The sequence below is a fragment of the Hypanus sabinus genome, chromosome 13 (genome assembly GCF_030144855.1).
Source record: "Hypanus sabinus isolate sHypSab1 chromosome 13, sHypSab1.hap1, whole genome shotgun sequence".
Classification (NCBI taxonomy): Eukaryota; Metazoa; Chordata; class Chondrichthyes; order Myliobatiformes; family Dasyatidae; genus Hypanus; species Hypanus sabinus.
The window spans coordinates 19,279,662-19,298,507 of NC_082718.1; the positions used below are offsets into that span (position 1 = coordinate 19,279,662).

Consider the following 18,846-nt stretch of genomic DNA (forward strand, 5'->3'; position numbering starts at 1 on the left):
TACCTCCAGTTTGGAGAGTACCAACCAATAGGAACTGATGTCATTCCTATTTCTATTGTTTATCTAGAATAGTTTGGAGAACTTGTATGCCAAAAACCCTTTGCTATATTCAGCTTCATTCACAAACATTGCCTTACAAAGTAATATATCATGAGAGATCCATTTAAAATGATGAAATACATTACTTATTTATTCATTGAAATAATAACGCTATTAAGAACTTGTTCAGATTAAAACCAATTTATAGAAAGTAAGAGAAGTCCTTTGGAGCTGTGCCTTACCTCGAAGACGTGAACAGTCCATAGACGAGCAAGCTCTTGGGATATTCTGTTTCTAATAAAAAAATATCCTCTGAGAGGGAGGGGAAAAAAACACTTTTAGTCATTTGTAGATTCTGAAAATAATCCAGTGTTCAAAATGATAAATCCCAGGCTGAAGTGGAACCAAAGTGTCTGAATAGTTGGATTGTTTTTCCATAAAATACAAGGTTCTTGTTATTAAATGTGCTGAGTTATACTATATGGTGAAACCTCTTACAGTAATTTTATGGGAATAAAAGAATTTCCTTGATTCAATAATTTTCATCATCTAACTAAATTGACTCCTGAAATACAGAGGCATAAATTGACAAGATGGATCTAACAAAGGGTGATTATTGCAAGTTGAAATGCTGAGTTCAAGGTTGTTTTAGGGGAAGATACCATAAAGCAACCTGAAGCAATGTGTGTTGAACCCGGATCCCAGTTACATCCTGCCTGAAGGATTGTTGTCAAATTTTGATGGTCTGTTTTGAAATTGTTACGCCTGCAGCCCCCTCCTTTTTGAGAATCGCAGGATCGCTATTGATTTGGGTCAGGAGACCCAGGAAATGAGAGAGAGACGTTTGGAATGTCTTGACCACCCCCCCCCCCCCCCACCCCGGCGATATGAAGCTACGGGAAACGGCCATTGTCTCTAGGAGACAGAATCGTGTATTAAAATACTGTGCTTTGTGGAAGCCCTCAGGCAAAGTGGGCTGGTTGGTGGAGGGATTGCATCATCCCAACCTGATTGACATCTGAGACCCTGTGGGTCAGGATAAAAGAGGGTCTGTGGGAACAGCCCCTCAGACGCACCAGAAGAAACGCTAGTGATCCCATAATAGGAAAAGCCAGTTGGGAAGGCCACGTGCGTCTGTTTCCATTTGCCCTGGAATTGGTGTGCCTTGACCACGGAAGAACGGTTTTTAGCTAACAACGGGGAAATCAACTCCCAACGACTCTCGAAGGATTGACATCTTAAAAGGACTGGGCAAGTTTTAACCCGTCTTTCTCTCAAACCAAAATGCTGCAGCTTGAATGAACTAAAGAGACTTTTATATTTCATTCAGACAATATATTATCCCCTAGACAACGATAGAGCTATTTCTTATTGATTATTATTATACCCGCGCTTTTAGATTTAGTATTGACGATGTATATTATCTGTATGTTTGCATTGATATTATTTTTGTGTATTTTTATCAATAAATACTGTTAAAAATAGTACCATCAGATTTCAACGGACCTCTCTACCTTTGCTGGTAAGTGACCCAGTTACGGGGTACGTAACAAAGTACAGAAACTGATAAGGTCACACACAAGCAATAATGTTTCAGAAGTTAGCTTATTACAGCCAAGTACACTTTTCTTTTGCTTTCTGATATGTCCTCATAGAAAGGCTTGTCAGGTAAACATTATTAGGTAGTAACTACTCAAAGGATGATTGGGTCAGAGTAGCATTACAATGGAACCACAAGGGATTTGGTTTGCCTTTTGCTAAAATAAGCAGCTGAGGAATATAGGAGGCAAACTTCCATTTTTTAAATAAGTTTATTGCTACAAGATGGACTATAATGGCATTTCTTGAGCTCTTAACCAAGGTCATCACTGACCTGTTCTGGCACAAGAAGACAGCTACTCCGTTTCTCTCACTGGAACTCCATAAAGGAGGACTATTTATAGATTTAGTAATAAAAGATGTCAAAGATAAAATAAGTTTATAAAATTGTTCACTTACGCAGTTCATCAAAGTGAGTTTCTGTGCCATCATCATCTATTACTGAACATACCAAACGGGCCTTTAAGAATGTTGTCCATTTGTTAACAAGACTGCGCTGACCTCCAATGTCATTCTAGACAATAAACGAAATTTATAGTAAGTATGAAAAGAAGGAAGACTTTAAACATCTGTTAGAGGGAAATAGACTCAACACTGACTCTGTGTCCAATAATTCACATCTATAACACAACGTCCAAACCACATAGAAACAGGATCCTGGGTGATTTAGAAATATTTTATACATCTGTCTAGTGAAAAGTCTTAAATAATACATTTTTATTTCAATACAAGCTGCAACATGGAATATGTGTACCCTTTCAGATTTGCTTAAGCATTAAGAACTTCCTATCAAAGACGGACCTGGACAGCTACGATGCAGATATCACTTTTGTCTGTGGTAGAAACAGGCACCAATAATTATGGTGAGGAGGGAAGGGTATAGGGAAGAGGGATGGCAAAGTTGAAACCCAGCCTGGCCTGGGTACAGAGGAGAGGGTGGGCAAGCAGTGCACTTCAGACCCCCAGCAGATGGCAGACTAGAGTTTGGTACGGGAAGGAAGGTAGATTGGCAATTCTGGTGAATGGATGAACAGGACATGGTTAGCAAAAAGTGTTTATTTAAGAGGGTTGGGTGAAATACTTTTACCATTGACAACTGGTTGTCAGTCAGAATGTAAAGAGCCAGCGACTCCCATTTCCAATTCTTTACCAGGCTTCCCAGGCATGAGTAATTCAAGGCAGCAATTATTAGAGTCCAGCTGTGTAGCGGGAGCTTGGTTTAGATATTTTTCACACACACACACACACACACACACCATCCAAATGAGAAGTATGAGGTTGAAGAGCTCTGGATGTGGTTAGCAGAGCAAGGGTGCTCAGAAGTCTGACAAATTTTGTCAGTGGCGATGAAAACAGCTTGTGCACAGTGCTTGGGAAGGGAGGATTGTGGACAGATGGGCTCTTCCTACTTATTCAATCTCAGCGGAACTTTCTTCATTAACACCTGCAGATCCTCAAAAACAATTGAACAGAACTTCAGATAATAGCTATTTCCACACTTATTACTTCTTTCCCCCAACGCTCTTCTCAATCAACAACTTCCTTCATTGCAATTGCACCACAGAGCACTTAAACATCACACTCTATGCATAAGTTCATATGATTCAATCTCCTATGCAAATGAATGATTCTGATTTAAAAAAAACTTCTTGATATCTAGCCCTCCTGGATCTGTGTTAAGGTTCAACTTGTATTGATTTTCAAATTGAAATATTTAATTTGGTTTATGATTTCAATTTCCAAGACAAGACAGGTTTAGCTTATTGAACAGCCAGATTGTCAATGCAAACACAAAATATCTCGCCTGGCAACCTAATGAGATTTAAATCTGCAGCGAGGTGATTTACTTACTGGACATATTCTGGCAATCCTGGAGTGGATTTGCTTGGTATTACCATTGCCATCTGTCACCTTCTCCCGGAAGAAAAAGTAGAGTTTCGCATCATTTGGGTCTGTGCCATCAGGAATGAACTGCGCATCCACAAATACAGGTTCTAACAACAGACAGAGACAGCGGTAAATACAGACAGACAGACAGACATACCTTATTGATCCCGAGGGAAATTGGGTTTCGTTACAGCCGCACCAACCAAGATTAGCAGCTTGTACCAGAATTCAGAAATGAGATTTGATTGACTGTTAAAAGCCGGCGGAAAAGGGGCTTTCACTGAGTTAGGTTAATAGGGTGGGACAAGTATGAATCCATTTTTGGGAACACAGAATGAGAAAATGATGGAAAAATGCAGAAACGGATACATTGATAGGGTGAGATGAGGGGTGTCTGTGGCGTCAGCCCCAACATAGGTTAGCTGGCTTATTTCGGAATGGCAATATCTGTGAATTTCTGTACAGGAACTCATAAAATGGTCTGAATGGTTCAAGTGACACTGTGAAAGCTTAACAGTAGTGGGACTTTCACCTATAACCTTTTGTCTCAAACATGAGAAGTGTTAGTGAAGTGGCTAAGTAGGTGTTTCATAAAACACACTACAATAACCAGAGTATAATTTGTTTTCATTTGTAGCAAGCAGAAACAAAGTGTAATGAAGTAATATCACACTTAGCTCACAGTTAACCACTGTTATTTTCTTTAAAATGCAACTTCAACTAAATTGGACACTTTACCAAGTAATATCCCTGATCTCTAGGTAAAATTTTGTATTATTGACAATAGGAAAACAATCTTGTTTGTAGACCTGTAACCATAGGCATAATGCAAAAAGGTAACCAAGTTCCTACCTATAGAGAGAAAAAAAAAAGAGGACATGGGTTAAGGATGAAGGGGGAAAAGTTTAAAGGGAAAATTAGGGGGGCCTCTTCACACAGAGAGTAGCGGGAGTGTGGAATGAGCTGCCAGATGAAGTTGTAAATAGGGGCTCACTCTTAACATTTAAGAAAAACATGGACAGGTACATGGATGAGAGGTGTATGGAAGGATATGGGCCAGGTGCAGGTCAGTGGGACTAGGCAGAAAAATGGTTCGGCATAGCCAAGAAGGGCCAAAAGGCCTGTTTCTGTGCTGTAATGTTCTATGGTTCTATAAAAGGTCTATTATAAAGGATCTTCTGCTTTCCCAGAATATATGACAAATGAAGTCTTCTTGAGCTTCAAGAAATATTGATTTTAGCTGATGTTTTGATGACAAACTCTGCCATTTTCATCAGGAATGATGCCTGGGCATGTCTAGTCTGCTGGTATTTATACCATTGTAGTCCATCCCTCCTGACTGGTTAGTGCTTATCTAATCAGTTTTCCAGTGTCCCACCTTGTTTACAATCGATTCCAGTTCTTACTTAGAGCAAGACCTTCGTCCTGTTAAAATACTTTTCCTCTAGTTTTATTTCAAAGACATCCCTCACCAGGCAGTCCCTATAGCCACTGGTGCGGCACAGTAGTTTTGTCAGTCTTTCGCCGTCGAAGTCAGTCTTTCGGCCATTACGAATGTGATGTCCTGCTCCTGTTGATTTCTACTGTGCCGTGCCAATAACTTTTGGGACCCCTGATGAAGATGACAGAGTCGGTCTTTGAAAAATTGGTTAAAATTGATACCTGTACCCGGCTGGAAGTCGAAGAAGAGTTTATTCATATAGTTCTGTTATAGTTACCTTTTATTAGATTGACGCCATTAGGTGCAACTTATCCTATCCTTTACAACCACCATGTCCCATGTCTAACTTGTATATAATGAGCTCTAATTAAGCATACCTACCACTTAACCACTTGGAGTTGTGCTGGTCTGTCCTTATACTGTTTCTTTTTGTTAGACTGCGAAATATTGCTGCATCAGTTCCCATGAAGTCAATGTACACCCCTGAAAATAACTCCTCATCTGAAGAGAACATGACACCATTATAAATATATTTACATTGTACTCCATTTTCAAAAAAGGACTATTTTTCTATTTCTCCGCTCTACTCACTGATCATAAAGGACACGGTGTCAACCTGAGGGTTAAATGAGCAGCGGCCCTTCCCCGATTCATTTTTTGACTCTATCATGAATATTTGATCCTGAAGAAAAAAGTGGAAGAGGAATGAGATGTATTATTATAACTTAAGACAAGTACAACCTGCAGTTAGTTATTATACGGTTCAAGTAGAAAGAATATACAAACTGTTAAAGGTTGCTGGGGGTTGCAAAATGCTGGGGGATCTCAGCAGGTTGGCAGCATCTATGGAGGGGAATAAATAGTCAACATTTTGGGCTGAGACCCTTCATCATGTTCTCTTAACTATTGTTAAGCTCAGGTCTCATCGTCAGTACTTAGGGAGCTTCCTACAGGGTCCTTTTGGCGCAGGTGAACTTTGCACTGCTTTCTCCCCAAGAAGGCAGCACACAGTTAAGTCCCTGTTGAGTATAGAGTGGTGCAGATACAGTTGGCAGGAACTGCTGTAGCTTGGTTCAGGTAACCAGACGTAGATGGGAATCACAGGATGGCACTCCTGATCTTTTACATTTCACAGAAATGAATGCAGAAAAGAATTCCCCATCTTGGGCTGGTGACTCCAATTATCACAGAAGGATGTAGAGTGACCCAGTCTAACATTTGCTCCATCCACCCAAAGCTAGTTTCCAGCAGGAACCCCCATGTCGGAGAGTGGCCCTATATTTAGATTTGGAAATGGTTTAATGTCTGTTTCTGGAACACATCAACATGGTTTAACACAATATTTGATCAGATGACTTTTGGGAAGAGTTCCCCTAATTTGTCCACATCCACAGCATGATAGATTAATTTCTATCACGATATTAGCCTTTAAAGTTAGATTTAAATGGCATTGTAGGAGTGTGATGGCACGTGTATTCAGTGTTCAGTTCACTGCTTTGAAGTCCAGCTGTATATGGACTAAGTAAGGACATCTGAAGCTGCCAAAGGCCACCATTACTTTTCTAAGTGGAAGATGAGAATTTTATATGTGGGAAAACTCAATGTTGTATTAATGGACAGATAACATAAGTGATAAGAAAAAAAATTAACAATTCTGGTGACTCAGCAATTTATCACAAATTTCAGCTGTGTCAAATCATTTAGCAGAGTTAACTTCCATAGTCTTTACAAGCCAGCAAGAATAACTATCCAAAAGTATTCCAGTTCTGGGCTGGAGACATGAAGGCATTTAGTAAATTTAAAATGTTCATCCCACTGTTACTGCATACAATACATCTCTGTTGAAACTTGACCCTGGGGGTGCCTGGCACTCCATCTCTTTAGCATTATCTCTTTGACAGTTTTACTTCATAAGCGTCTAAGTAGCCAATGTTAAGTAAATAAAAATGTCAATTTTATCCTTTGCACCAAATGTTTTATGTATCCGTGTTCTATTAAATAATTAGATTGGTCAGGCATTGCTCAACTTGCTGTTTCCTGTCTCAATTGGAACACTGTGAAAGGAGAAGGAACAAATAAATGATACAAAACTGGGAACAGTACTTCAAGTGAATTCTAGGCATGATCTGATGGACAACCGACTATCTTGTATAATCAGCAATCGCTGCATGATTGGAAAACGTCATAGGTTGGTTGCTAGTGGTAAAAATCAAAATTCCAAGATTTTAAGTAGTGCTATAATAGTCTGTTTAATATCAGAGACTGTATACAGTATACAACTCAAAATTCTTACTTTTCATAGATATCCATACAACAGAAGAAAAACCTCAAAGAATGAATGATAGAAAAAAAATTAGAACCCAAAAGGATAATTTCAATTAACTAAATAAATTGTATTTTGGAATAAAAGGATAATTTAAATGAACTAAATAAATTGAATTTTGTTTTCGCCACAGGTGGAATTTCCTAGAATAATGGTACTAAATTTACAGGTACATGATAAGGGTTTCTTTTAACAATTTCTGTAATATATCCAATAGGTCAGTCTTTTAAAGTGAGACAGTGAGAGATCTGAGTGGGCTTCTTCCCTTAGGGTGAAAGCTAAGGATGAAGAGATTAGGGTAACTTGGATGACAGGGGATATCAAGGGTCTGATGTAGAGAAATAAGGAAGCATAAGGCAGGTATAGTGGCTGAAAATAGAGGAGATCCTTGAAGGGTGTAGGAGAAACTTCAAAAAGGAACTAGAAGGAAAAGGAGAGGTGATGAAATATCATTGACATAGAAGGCTACTGAGCAATAGGAACAGGATTGATAAGTACAAAGGTCAACATTAACAAGTTGGCCCAAAGGGCACATGCCAATGCCGCACAAATATGACTCTATATTAATCAACACCAGATGATCCAATTCCACATTTTATGCAGTTTTCACTAAACTATAAATTTCTTCTATATCCCTCAAATTCTAAAATGGATTGCACACATGTAAGCAAATAGCTTTCTGCTACATTAAACAGTAACTGTACGATTCACTAATCAACCACTTGAAATGTTTGAGTTATTTCTGGAAGACAAGACAATGCATAAGAGAAAGTCTTTCAGAGCTACTGGAAATGTACAGGAAATTGAATCCATAGCAGTAATTACAGGGATTTGAATGCAGCGTTTCTTTGGCAGCTATCTGTGCATTACATAATGTCAATTCATTAATGGTTTAACACAAACCTCAGATTTGCGACCTCTGTTGATGTATGTGCAGACAGGGCTAAATGCACCACTTCCACAAACAAAGAGATGAGTCCGGTTATAAACTTGAATGACACGAACAAAATTACCACATCCAGTCTGTCAAAAAATATAGAAACAAATATAAGAATTAGTCATAAATAGGCAATCTATAATGTACATATGAATAAAAAGCTGTTTTTACTAATAGATGATCACAATTGAACTAAATGATTCTGTGAGATAGACAAGAGATTTAAAAAAATGCATTGAACATAGAACACAGAACAATACAGCTCAGGAACAGGCTATTCGGTCCGCAATATTGCGCTGAACCAGCTGAATAGCAAATCCAAAACACCCAAAAAATAATCCCTCCTACCTACAGAATATCCATATCCCCCCATCTTCCTTGCATCAATGTGCCTATCTAAAAGTCTCTTAAAAGCCTCTGATGCATTTGCCTCTACCGTCACACCAGGCATACACCACTCTCTGAGTAATTATCTTGTAAACCTCTTTCAGTCCTCCCCTCAGTCTCTGGCATTCCAGAGGAAACAGCCCAAACTTATCCAGCACATGCCCTCTGAACCAGGCAGCATCCTGGTAATCCTCTTCTGCACCCTCTCCAAAGCAACAACATCCTTCTTCTAGTGGCAGCTGAAAATGGATTGTTCTCCATGTTCACTTAATTAGTTTAATTCCATTAATTCCATGCATATAGCATTCAAAGTCTTCATAGTTTGGTTGTTTTCAGTTCAGATGAGCTGCTCACCTTATCTCTGCCAAGTTACTTTTGTCAATTACATTTAACAGATGTTTTGTTTCAGGGAACAATCCGGGAAGGACAGAATTCCATAACCAGCTAAAGCTCAATATTATAGTAGATTTAAAGAAATGTTACACATTAGTTAACTTGAAAGAGGGGAGATATTCTAAGGGAAAGAGGGGGGGGGGGGCGGGGAAGAAAATACAGATGTTTCCATGAAGAATGGAAATGTGATTGAAGAGTGAAGTGACTTTGCAGATCAAGCTAATCCAGATAATTACAGGCCAGTCAGCTTAACATCTGTTGCAATGATGTGCAAGAGCAGAAGGATTTGCAGAATTAGCTTCATAAGATGCAGAAACTAATTCTCCAGGGAGAAAGGATATTTAAAAACCATTCAAGCGAATACAGAGTTTAATGGCAACAGGTACTGAGAATAAAAGCTAATATGTAATGGTGAATCTACCTCAATTATGATGCAGTATTCTACAACAGACAAATAGCTTTAATGCAAATTATGAGGGTACAGAAAATACTTGTGAGGGTGTTGCTGGCATGAAGCAATACACTAAAATACAAAAAAGGTCAGAAAATGGGCCCATTTTCATTTGAACAAAGCGGTATATGGGTGTTTCAAACTAAGAACAGGTAGGACACATGAAATGAAACTGATTGCTTCTCATGGTTGAGGAGCGTAGAACAAGGGACATGTTATGATATATTAGATGGAGTGGAAGAGATTTAAGGAAAGGAGCAGGGAAATTATATTTACACAGAAGATTGAGAGACTTCATGGAATTCATTACTAGATTTACTGACTGAAGTAGAGACCATGCTGACATTTAAGCATTTGATAGGTCATTGAAGGAAAGTGGAATAATAAAATATAGGAATAGACACATGGGATCAGAATTACTGCCCATATGGAGGACAAATATTGACTCGGACTGGTTGGGCTAAATAGACCAATTCCATGTTGTAATTCTAAGTAATTCCATGTCTGTCAAAAAAAATATTCATCACCACAGGGAGGATCGAGACATTTGCTACTTACACTTGGATCCTTGCCAGCCATTTTGCATTCATCGACTTTATTGCCTGACGCTGGCCAGTGAACCTGATGAAAGATATTGCAAGACTTCAGCACAGCATTAAAACAATCCAGGACACAGTAAGTAAGCATTGCAACCAATGTGGACCCAGCACCACAGTCTGCTTATTGTGGACTGTTTTTTGCCTTACAGCACTGGAAAAATAGAGGAATAGGTCAATCGGAAAATAAAATGGTAGCACGTACAGCTGTTAGAATCAGTCATCTCTGGGTACCTTATGTAAATCAGTTTTTTATTTTCAGTTTATATTGAAAGTCTTTTTGACACACGGTTTAGACGTGCTGAGAAAATTATTGGATAGAATCTCTTCAAAAGCTGCTTCTGAATTTCTTAGTTCTGCTGTGCCTCTTGAACCAATGGGGAAATATGAGAGATAGCTTCCTGTCGTAGCTCTGGAAGCCAGGATGGCTGACACATTACTGGGTGGTCCATACAATATTTGGATGAAATAGCGGATGGAAACCTTATAATAACAGTGTGAATCAAAATCACTTCCATCATCCAAAACAAACTCAAGAGATTAAACTTACAGAAAGGGGGCTCTGGCTGATGTTGTTTACATTGAGAGACAGAATGTGATCTTTAGAGCCTACATACAGGCGGTCTTGATCTTCATCCATGAGTAGGATTCTATAATCCAAAGGATCCAAGGACAGACTGTAGAACTGTGATGTTCCGGTGGCCTTCAGTTCTATAAAATCAAGACACATAATATGGTTATTAATTGAATACAATTACTTTTATGGGTTCTTTGTAGTGAGATGAAATATGTCCTAGGACAGGTTAATATAGGGTTAAATGTTACATGTCAGCTCTGGATATCGCCACTTCATTATCAGGGACGTTGCAACAATTTCCGTCTGCTGGCCCAAGCTGAAACTTTGGATGTGGTAAGGTTTCATTCAGGCCAATGTTAGGAAAAGATCACCTAGGCTACATAGCTGAATTTGGCTACACAGCCTTGGCAAACTTTCAGAACTGTTTGGCCATCCATCTTCATTGACTTCAAGCTCAACAGTCTAATCATAGAAGTTTAACAGTTCAGTGACCGACTTCCAGACCTCCCTAGCTGGCAAATCTATCCAATGCAAACAGTAACTTGCATGCAGTAATCACCCTGTGCACCTAGATGTTAATTGTATAGTGGTAAAATGATTCCACGATTCCATAAGACATGGGAGCATGTCAGCCTATTACTCCTATACTCTGGCATAATGTTGCATCTTTCATTCTATCAGCTGATGAAAGACCTGATTGAAAAAAAAATCTAACTACACAGATTCTCCCATCAAACTCTTAAAAAATTTTTCAAGACAAGAAATTTAGTTACAGACGTGTAAACAGCTTCAGGAGTTATGGAACTTGTTAATTCAACAAAAGCAGTCTTCAAAACAAAACTGCTTATGTGAAACCTTCCCACAGTAATCCAATAGAAGCATTGTCTTTAAGAACATAGCTGCTGGTTCACAGAAGGAGGCCACTTAAAAGATTTACCTTGGAAACTGACACGGCAAATCTGTTCTAAAATACTTGTAAAATACCTTATCAAATAATGTAACTTCCATTGATACTTTGAAGCCATCAAAACGAACTATTAGATGTGGGACATTCTGACAATATACCATTGTAACTAATCTGCAGGAGAAAACATTAAAAACAAAGTGTGTATTTGTTCATTTCAAACAATCCTTACGGAAATTGTTCATTTCTGACATCTGAAAACTTGGTTTTCTGACTGTTCTCAGGAACAGAGCTTTTACATAACCCAGGGACTGTATGTATTGTTTTAAATATCGGCATCCCAATGTTAAAAGTAATACATTGTGATAGTTCAGCAACTGTTATCTCTAAAAACACAAAACTGACTCAACTAAATAAACCTGTTATGAAACAAAATATTGTACTTTGGTGGATGTCTGTACTGGTTTGAGAACAAATTACAAACCAGAATTCAGTCTTAAGCATTTGGAAAAGTGGTTACCATGGTTCTCAAAGGCTAACCTATTTTTATTGAACTGAACATATTCTAGATCTTCCCAGTTCACGTTGTTTGATATTCAAAGTAAGTGCTTTTAGTTGAATCTCATGTCCCATGACTTTAAAGATCAGAGTACAAGGCTTTACTAATACAATCAACAACATCAACTTTACCAAGACTACCGAGCAACTTTGAAGTTATTGTGGAGAAGCCTAATGAATGGCCCTGTTGACCTTCAAGTTCAAGGAAAGACCTATCCATATGGACAGCGTGCAGAAAGTGATATGATGTTTAGTTAGTGCACTGAGATGTTTCACATGCTGTTTCTGTGCTCCCTTCTATTCTGACCAACTTTGTCAACTATTCTAACATGTGATAAAATATGTTATGCAGAGGTCCAAGCTTTGCTAAAAATGTCAGCAATCTCAGGAATAGCTGATTACTTTAATATTAATTTTCAAGCAATACAGCAGCTGATCACCAACAAATGACATCAGACATAATGTATCTGAAGTCACCCATACCTCTAGGATTCTGGTCAGTTAACTTTGTCGTTCAAAAACAGAAGAAAATTATAATCCTGTCATAATTGTCAAGGAAAACATAGCCTATGTGAGGCTGCACTTGGAGTATTGTGCTTAGTTCTGGTTACCCTGTTACAGAAAAGATGATATAAAACTGGACAGAGTGCAGAAATAATTTACAATGATGTTGTTAGAACTTAAAAGGTGGAGAGGTTGGGCAGGCTAGGACTTTATTCCTTGGAGTGTAGGAGACTGAAAGAAGATACTGTAGAGGTATATAAAATCATGAGGGGCATACATAGAACGCACATAGATGATTTCTAGTTTTGGGGAACCAAGGACTAGAGGACATTGCTGTAAGGTGAGAGGGGACATATGTTATAGAAACCCTTTCCACAAGTGGCACTTATGTGGGGAAGAGCTACAGAGGAAGACGTTGGGGCAGATAAAATAACAAAATATAGAAGCCATTTGGACATGTACTTGGATAGGAATTGTTTAGAAGGATATAGTCCAAAAATAGGCAAATGGGAATAACTTAAATGGGCACCTTGTTTGATATGAATGGTTTGGTCCAAAGGACCTGTTTCCATCTCACGCTCTATTTACGTGTCCGTTTGACATGCTGCAATCTAACTGCTTCAGTCTGTTACATTATCAGGTTTTGCTGAACCATGTGTGCCACTTTTATTATAGAAACTGCAAGTGTTATTTTATGCACTGTATTTTTTCCAGGATATGAATTTAGTGCAGTTAAATAAAATAGGCTATTCTTTGAGGATAATGAGAACTTGTTCCCGAGATCTTGCAGCAATAAAAGAAACTACATGCTGTACTTGGTCTCTCAATATGGTAACACTAACTTCAAGAGAAACAACTACCAGGGACCCCCCTCCCTATAATTTAAACACTTCTTGTGAAATATTCCTCTTTAAAGGAATGCCCAGAATAACATGATCTATAATTTTGTGGTCAACTTGTGCTGAAGGCTTGCACTTTCTTTCAAACAGCATCAATTTTGCTGACTCTGTCACCTTGCTCCCTTCCTGTAATCAAGCTTCTTCAAAAGTTCTCCCTCATCCACAGCCCCTGCCCCTGTACAACTTGACCTGAACAGTCAACATTCTTTGCCTTCTCCCCTCCTGCCTTTGCCAAGTTCAGTTTGTCCACGAGATCCAAATTCTGCCTCCACTAAGATATCGACGGCCCGACTTCCTTTCGTGATTCTCCTTTGGACTGAAGTTCTTAAGTTGTCCGTTTCATTGCTTTTGTCTTCCTTGCCCATCCAGTCGCAATGAGGCCACTCTCAGGCTGGAGGAACAACACCTTATATTCGCCTTGGGTAGCCTCCAACCTGATGGCATGAACATCGATTTCTCGAACCTCTGGTAATGCCTCCCTCTCGCCCACTCCTTCACCATTTCCCACCCCCTTTTCCCTCTCTGCCTCATCTCCTTACCTGCCCATTGCCTCCCTCTGGTGCTCCTCGCTCCTTTTCTTTCTTCCATGGCCCTCTGTCCTCTCCTATTAGATTCCCCCTTCTCCAACCCTCTATCTCTTTCACTAATAATCTTCCCAGCTCTTTACTTCACCTCTTCCCTCCCAGTTTCACCTATCAGCTTGTGTTTCTCCCTCCCCTCCCCCACCTTTCAAATCTACTAATATTTTTTTCTCCAGTCCTGTTGAAGGGCCTCGGCCTGAAATGTCGACTGTACTCTTTCCCATAGATGCTACCCGGCTTGCTGAGTTCCTCCAGCATTTTGCGTGTGTTGCAAGTATTCCAGCATCAGTAGCCTCAACGTACCATGCCATGACCCTCCAGTTTTCATAATCTATTGCCCCTTCTTCAAACCCCTTTACTCCTTCAAAATTCATGAATGCACTGCACTCCCAAATCTACCGTTCGCTTTTTCAGAATCAAAGTCTTAAATTGCACCAACCCGATACCAATTCCTGTTCAATTAGTAACATGGCCCTTACTAAAGTCACTGACATCTGCAATAGAGCCTGTGTTAAACAGTCTTTGCTTGTCTTCTGGACTCCTCTGCGACTTTTGACTACTCACAGTCAGACACACCGAAAGAGATTATTTGCTACATTGATTTTTTACTTTATTCCAAATTCCGATATCCAAACAATTATATATGTGTAAGCCAAATAACACAATTTGTTGCTTTCCATTCTTAAACTGACTTTTTAACCAATCCTACAAAGGATGCTAACACTCTAATTCTCTGGGTCTTCATTTTGTTAATCTCCTTTGTGTTGTACTTTGTTAAGTGGTTCCCTAAAATCCACTGCATTTCATTCATCAAGCTCCACTGATGCTTTGTCAAAAAAAACTCAGCTTGATTGGTCCAATGTAATCTACCGATGATTGAGCACATCCGCAAGAAACTCCGTCATGGGAAAGCAGCATCCATCATCAGAGATCTCCACCACTCAGTTTTATGCTCTCTTCTTGCCGCTGGCATCAGGTAGGAGGTACAAGAGCCTCAGGACTCGCATCAGATTCAATACCAGTTACTGCCCCTTAGTCATCATCTATTATCAAAGTTAGACTATCCTGTAATTATATAGATTTGATTTTAAAGAATTTAATCTGTTTTCAAGTCCACCCAATGTCTTTCCATTTACTAATTTTATCACTTCCAGCCTTACAATGTTTCACTCATTAAATGCTTTCTGTCTCCACCTCACTTTCCTTCTTAAGATGATCCTTAAAATTGCCTCTATAAAAAAGTTGATCTGATATCACCTTATGTGGCTTGGCATCAGATCACTGGAGGATTTTTGAGATTCCAAGAATTTTACGAGCTTTTACTTGGTTAAGATTCCACAATAAACCACGTGCAATTCAAGTCATGATTTTACTCTCCCGTGCAAGTGGCCTTTAAGGAGTCACGAGTTTGATGGCTTTTGGCTGTTGTAAATGGTAAACTAGTAAACCAGTTGAGAGCTGAACTGCTTAAAGCACATTGGTTTGAAGTTTTTCCTTAGGAAGTTTCTACTTTGGTTCAGTATCTGAAATCAGACTGAATTATTTACATTTAAATTATTGCAAAAATAGAATATTCCTCACTAAGACTCTAATTATAGTGTGAGAAGACTTCCATCTATTTGCCCACTTTCTCAAAGGATTGAGCTGAACTAAGTGACTGGCCCTAACTGAGCAAGGAGACTAATTCATATCTATGTACCTATTAATTTTAAGGACTTCAGCAACATTGTTGTTTCAATGGTCCAGTACACATTTCTCTGAGTTTACGACTCATGATCACATCAGCATTCATTTGCTCAGAAATACGAAAACAAATTAACAGAAGTATTTAAAACTAAAATCTTCATAGGTCTTGAAATGAAACTCCAGGGTAGGGGTCCCCAAACTTTTTTATGCCATGGACCCAATTATTAACCAAGGGAACCCCTGATCTAGGGGAAGAAGATCAAGGAGAATTATTTCTGTAATTAATATTTTCAGAAGCCATTTAAAATCCAGCTGCAGTGTGTTCACATTCTCGGCAAGCAATTTTGATGCATTTACAATTCTCTTTCACAGCTCTGACAGGCCACATAAATCTCCAATAAGATGTAAATGCGGTCTTGTGGAAGCTGTTCAGAATGATGGTCCTGCCTTCCCCTACAGAGCAGGATGAATGTGTTGTTCAGCTGTCAGCAAACAGTACCGGTCTGTATGGACGAGGTTTCCAACACTGCACCACTGTATTGTGGAAATGAGTAGTTGGGGCAGATACTTGTCAGAAATGGATCGGACTTGCTTCCATTTCCTGAAGTGTTTAAATTATTCCAGGAACAAAATTAATCTGAAATTGCGGAATTAAAGATTTTTTTTTTATGCTCACTGAGTTTAACATCTAAATAAAACAAATCTGCACCTGGAAAGTGCACCAATAAAGTTGGGGTTGGACTTGAAAGCCAAGGAAACTTGATGAAATCCCAAAGTTCTTTACAAAGTGCTCAGCACCCATTTCCCCACACATTTGGCACACAGGTTTCATTCTCTCACTTCCCAATAAGGCTTGGGATTCAGTGGCTGACCACATCAGTAGAAACATCCTCAGGAGAAGAGAATACAACGTTTGCTGTGTGCATCAGATACTAGGCCAAGGAACAAGGAATAGCTAGCTGAAGGAAGGCACTTGAGAGGGGGAATGGCATAAAAATGAGAGGCAAAAAAAAATGTTGGCAATGTTGGGAGTCACAGCAGAAAAAATCAGGCTCCTCAACTTTTCAGATGAAACACCTCACTCCTGAGTTTCTCTTGGGCGGGGTGTCAAGCAGTTAAAGGCCAAAGTGAGCAGTACGTATCGTCCACACAGCTTCAGGAGGAAAGCCAAGTGTTTTCACTTCAGGGCTTCATACTTTCATTCTGAGTAGGTTTAAAAGTGGTGGATGATGACCAGCAAGATGACAGTGAGCTGGAATACAAGGCTGAGTGCAGGAGGCCGTCACTGGGCAGTGAAGGAGCAGCACCTAGCATCTGACTGCTGGAGGAAGACTATGTCAGTAGGGTCTGGACAGGGTTTTGAAAAACGAGAGAAGAAATGAGTATTCTACTTATATAGTGAAGCTCATATAATGTTTGTATATTTTGAGTGACGGCAATGTACAAAGTTTGCAGAGAAGTAGTGTGTGAAGGAACATTAATATGTTTTTGCTCTAACTTTTAATTTTTAAAATGTGAAACAAGTTCACAAAGCTTGATTGTTCTTGGTAGTCTGCAATATTTCCAACCATTGAACCAGCACTCTGGTCCAAGGGAAATTCATCTTCTTGAAGTGTTAGCATGTTAAGCCTTCTGATGGTTGGATGAATTGCACGTCTCATCTGATTTGGCACAAATAAAGGCTAAACCTGGGAGAGCATCCAACCAGAAATGTTAGATACCATTTGAGATGGAGTTGAGGGATATACGATATATGTTTCACAAAGCAATCCTTTTGTTTATTTACCCTGTATGTCTGCAATGATTTTCCTACTGATTTTGGTTTCAGCAGCAAGTCAGGAGCCAGTCTTCTTCCAATGGTTGCGTGGAGATGTTGCACCTGGTTTTCATTTCAGCTTTAGTTATATTTATGTTAAAGTATTGAATTGATGACTTGGTGACTATGACAGGTGGCTGCAGATTTAGGAATGACCTGTCAGCAGGCTCAAGTGGATCATCTATTTTAAATAAAACCAATACCCTGGGATTATGTTAAACTGCAGGCTTAAATGAAAATAATACCCAGAGAAGATATAATTACTGATATAATCTAAATGTGCTGCTCTTAGTTGGAAGAATTTGTGTAATCACAGGAACACATCCAAACTCATTGAATTTTTCCACACCTTTTTTTCCTGATCTGTAAGATATACTGATGATCGAAGAAGTTAATTATGTGGCATATTTAAAAACTTTCTCAGTGTTGGTAAAATTAAATTTGCTATCCAACCTTGTACTTCTCTGCCCAGATATCTCTGTAAACCGATCACTTACGGACTCTGAAGAATAGCATTGGGTTGATTTATCCTCCTCTGTCCTTGTCTGGGTCATCACAATCATATATGTGGCTAAGTTTCAGAAGATGGGTAGCTCTGAGATAGTACCCACAGGGGTGTACATTTACTCTGACCAATAATCCTTCCCCATTCACCATTGTTAGAGCAAGTTATATAGCCGTTAACATTTGCAGTTTGTAGCAACTTTTTCCTGCGCGAATTGCCTGCCCTGTTTCCAAAATTCCGGTACTGTAGTGGATGGCTTGAATTGACTTTATTTCTTACATCCTTCATATACATGAGGAATAAAAATCTTTACGTTACATCTCCGTCTAAATGTGCAATGTGCAATCATAGGAGCAGCTGGAACAGTTTGTGGTTGGGGTGACTCGGGTCCCCAAAGATCCTTTGGGTCCTTTTTACACACCTGTCTTTGTAAATGTCCTGAATAATGGGAAGATCACATCTACAGATGCGCTGGGCTATCCATACCACTCTTTGCAGAGTCCTGCAATTGAAAGAAGTACAGTTCCCATACCAGGCAGTGATGCAGCCAGTCAGGATGTTCTCAGTTGTGCCCCTATAGAAAGGATTTGGGGCCCATACCAAATTTATTCAACTGTCTGAGGTGAAAGAGCCACTGTTATGGCTTTTTCAGCACACAGCCAGTGCGTACAGACCACCTGAGATCATCGGTGATGTATATGCTGAGGAACTTAAAGCTGTTCACCCTCTCAACCCCCAGATCCATTGATGTCAATAGGGGTGA

The 18,846-nt window shown here is 39.3% G+C and overlaps 1 protein-coding gene across 4 annotated transcripts in view; it reads right to left on the reverse strand.

Moving 5' to 3' along the window:
* The window catches only part of sema3c (sema domain, immunoglobulin domain (Ig), short basic domain, secreted, (semaphorin) 3C), a 143,071-nt gene that overhangs the window by 32,103 nt on the left and 92,122 nt on the right, over window positions 1-18,846 (reverse strand). For all 4 annotated transcript variants that reach the window (XM_059987262.1, XM_059987260.1, XM_059987263.1 and 1 more), the window contains exons 3-10: window positions 10,604-10,764; window positions 10,016-10,078; window positions 8,193-8,312; window positions 5,558-5,648; window positions 5,348-5,467; window positions 3,490-3,632; window positions 2,038-2,152; window positions 282-351 (exon numbers count right to left, since the gene is read on the reverse strand). In XM_059987262.1, the coding sequence (XP_059843245.1) occupies window positions 282-351; window positions 2,038-2,152; window positions 3,490-3,632; window positions 5,348-5,467; window positions 5,558-5,648; window positions 8,193-8,312; window positions 10,016-10,078; window positions 10,604-10,764 (883 nt within the window). The remainder of the gene's footprint in view (window positions 1-281; window positions 352-2,037; window positions 2,153-3,489; window positions 3,633-5,347; window positions 5,468-5,557; window positions 5,649-8,192; window positions 8,313-10,015; window positions 10,079-10,603; window positions 10,765-18,846) is intronic.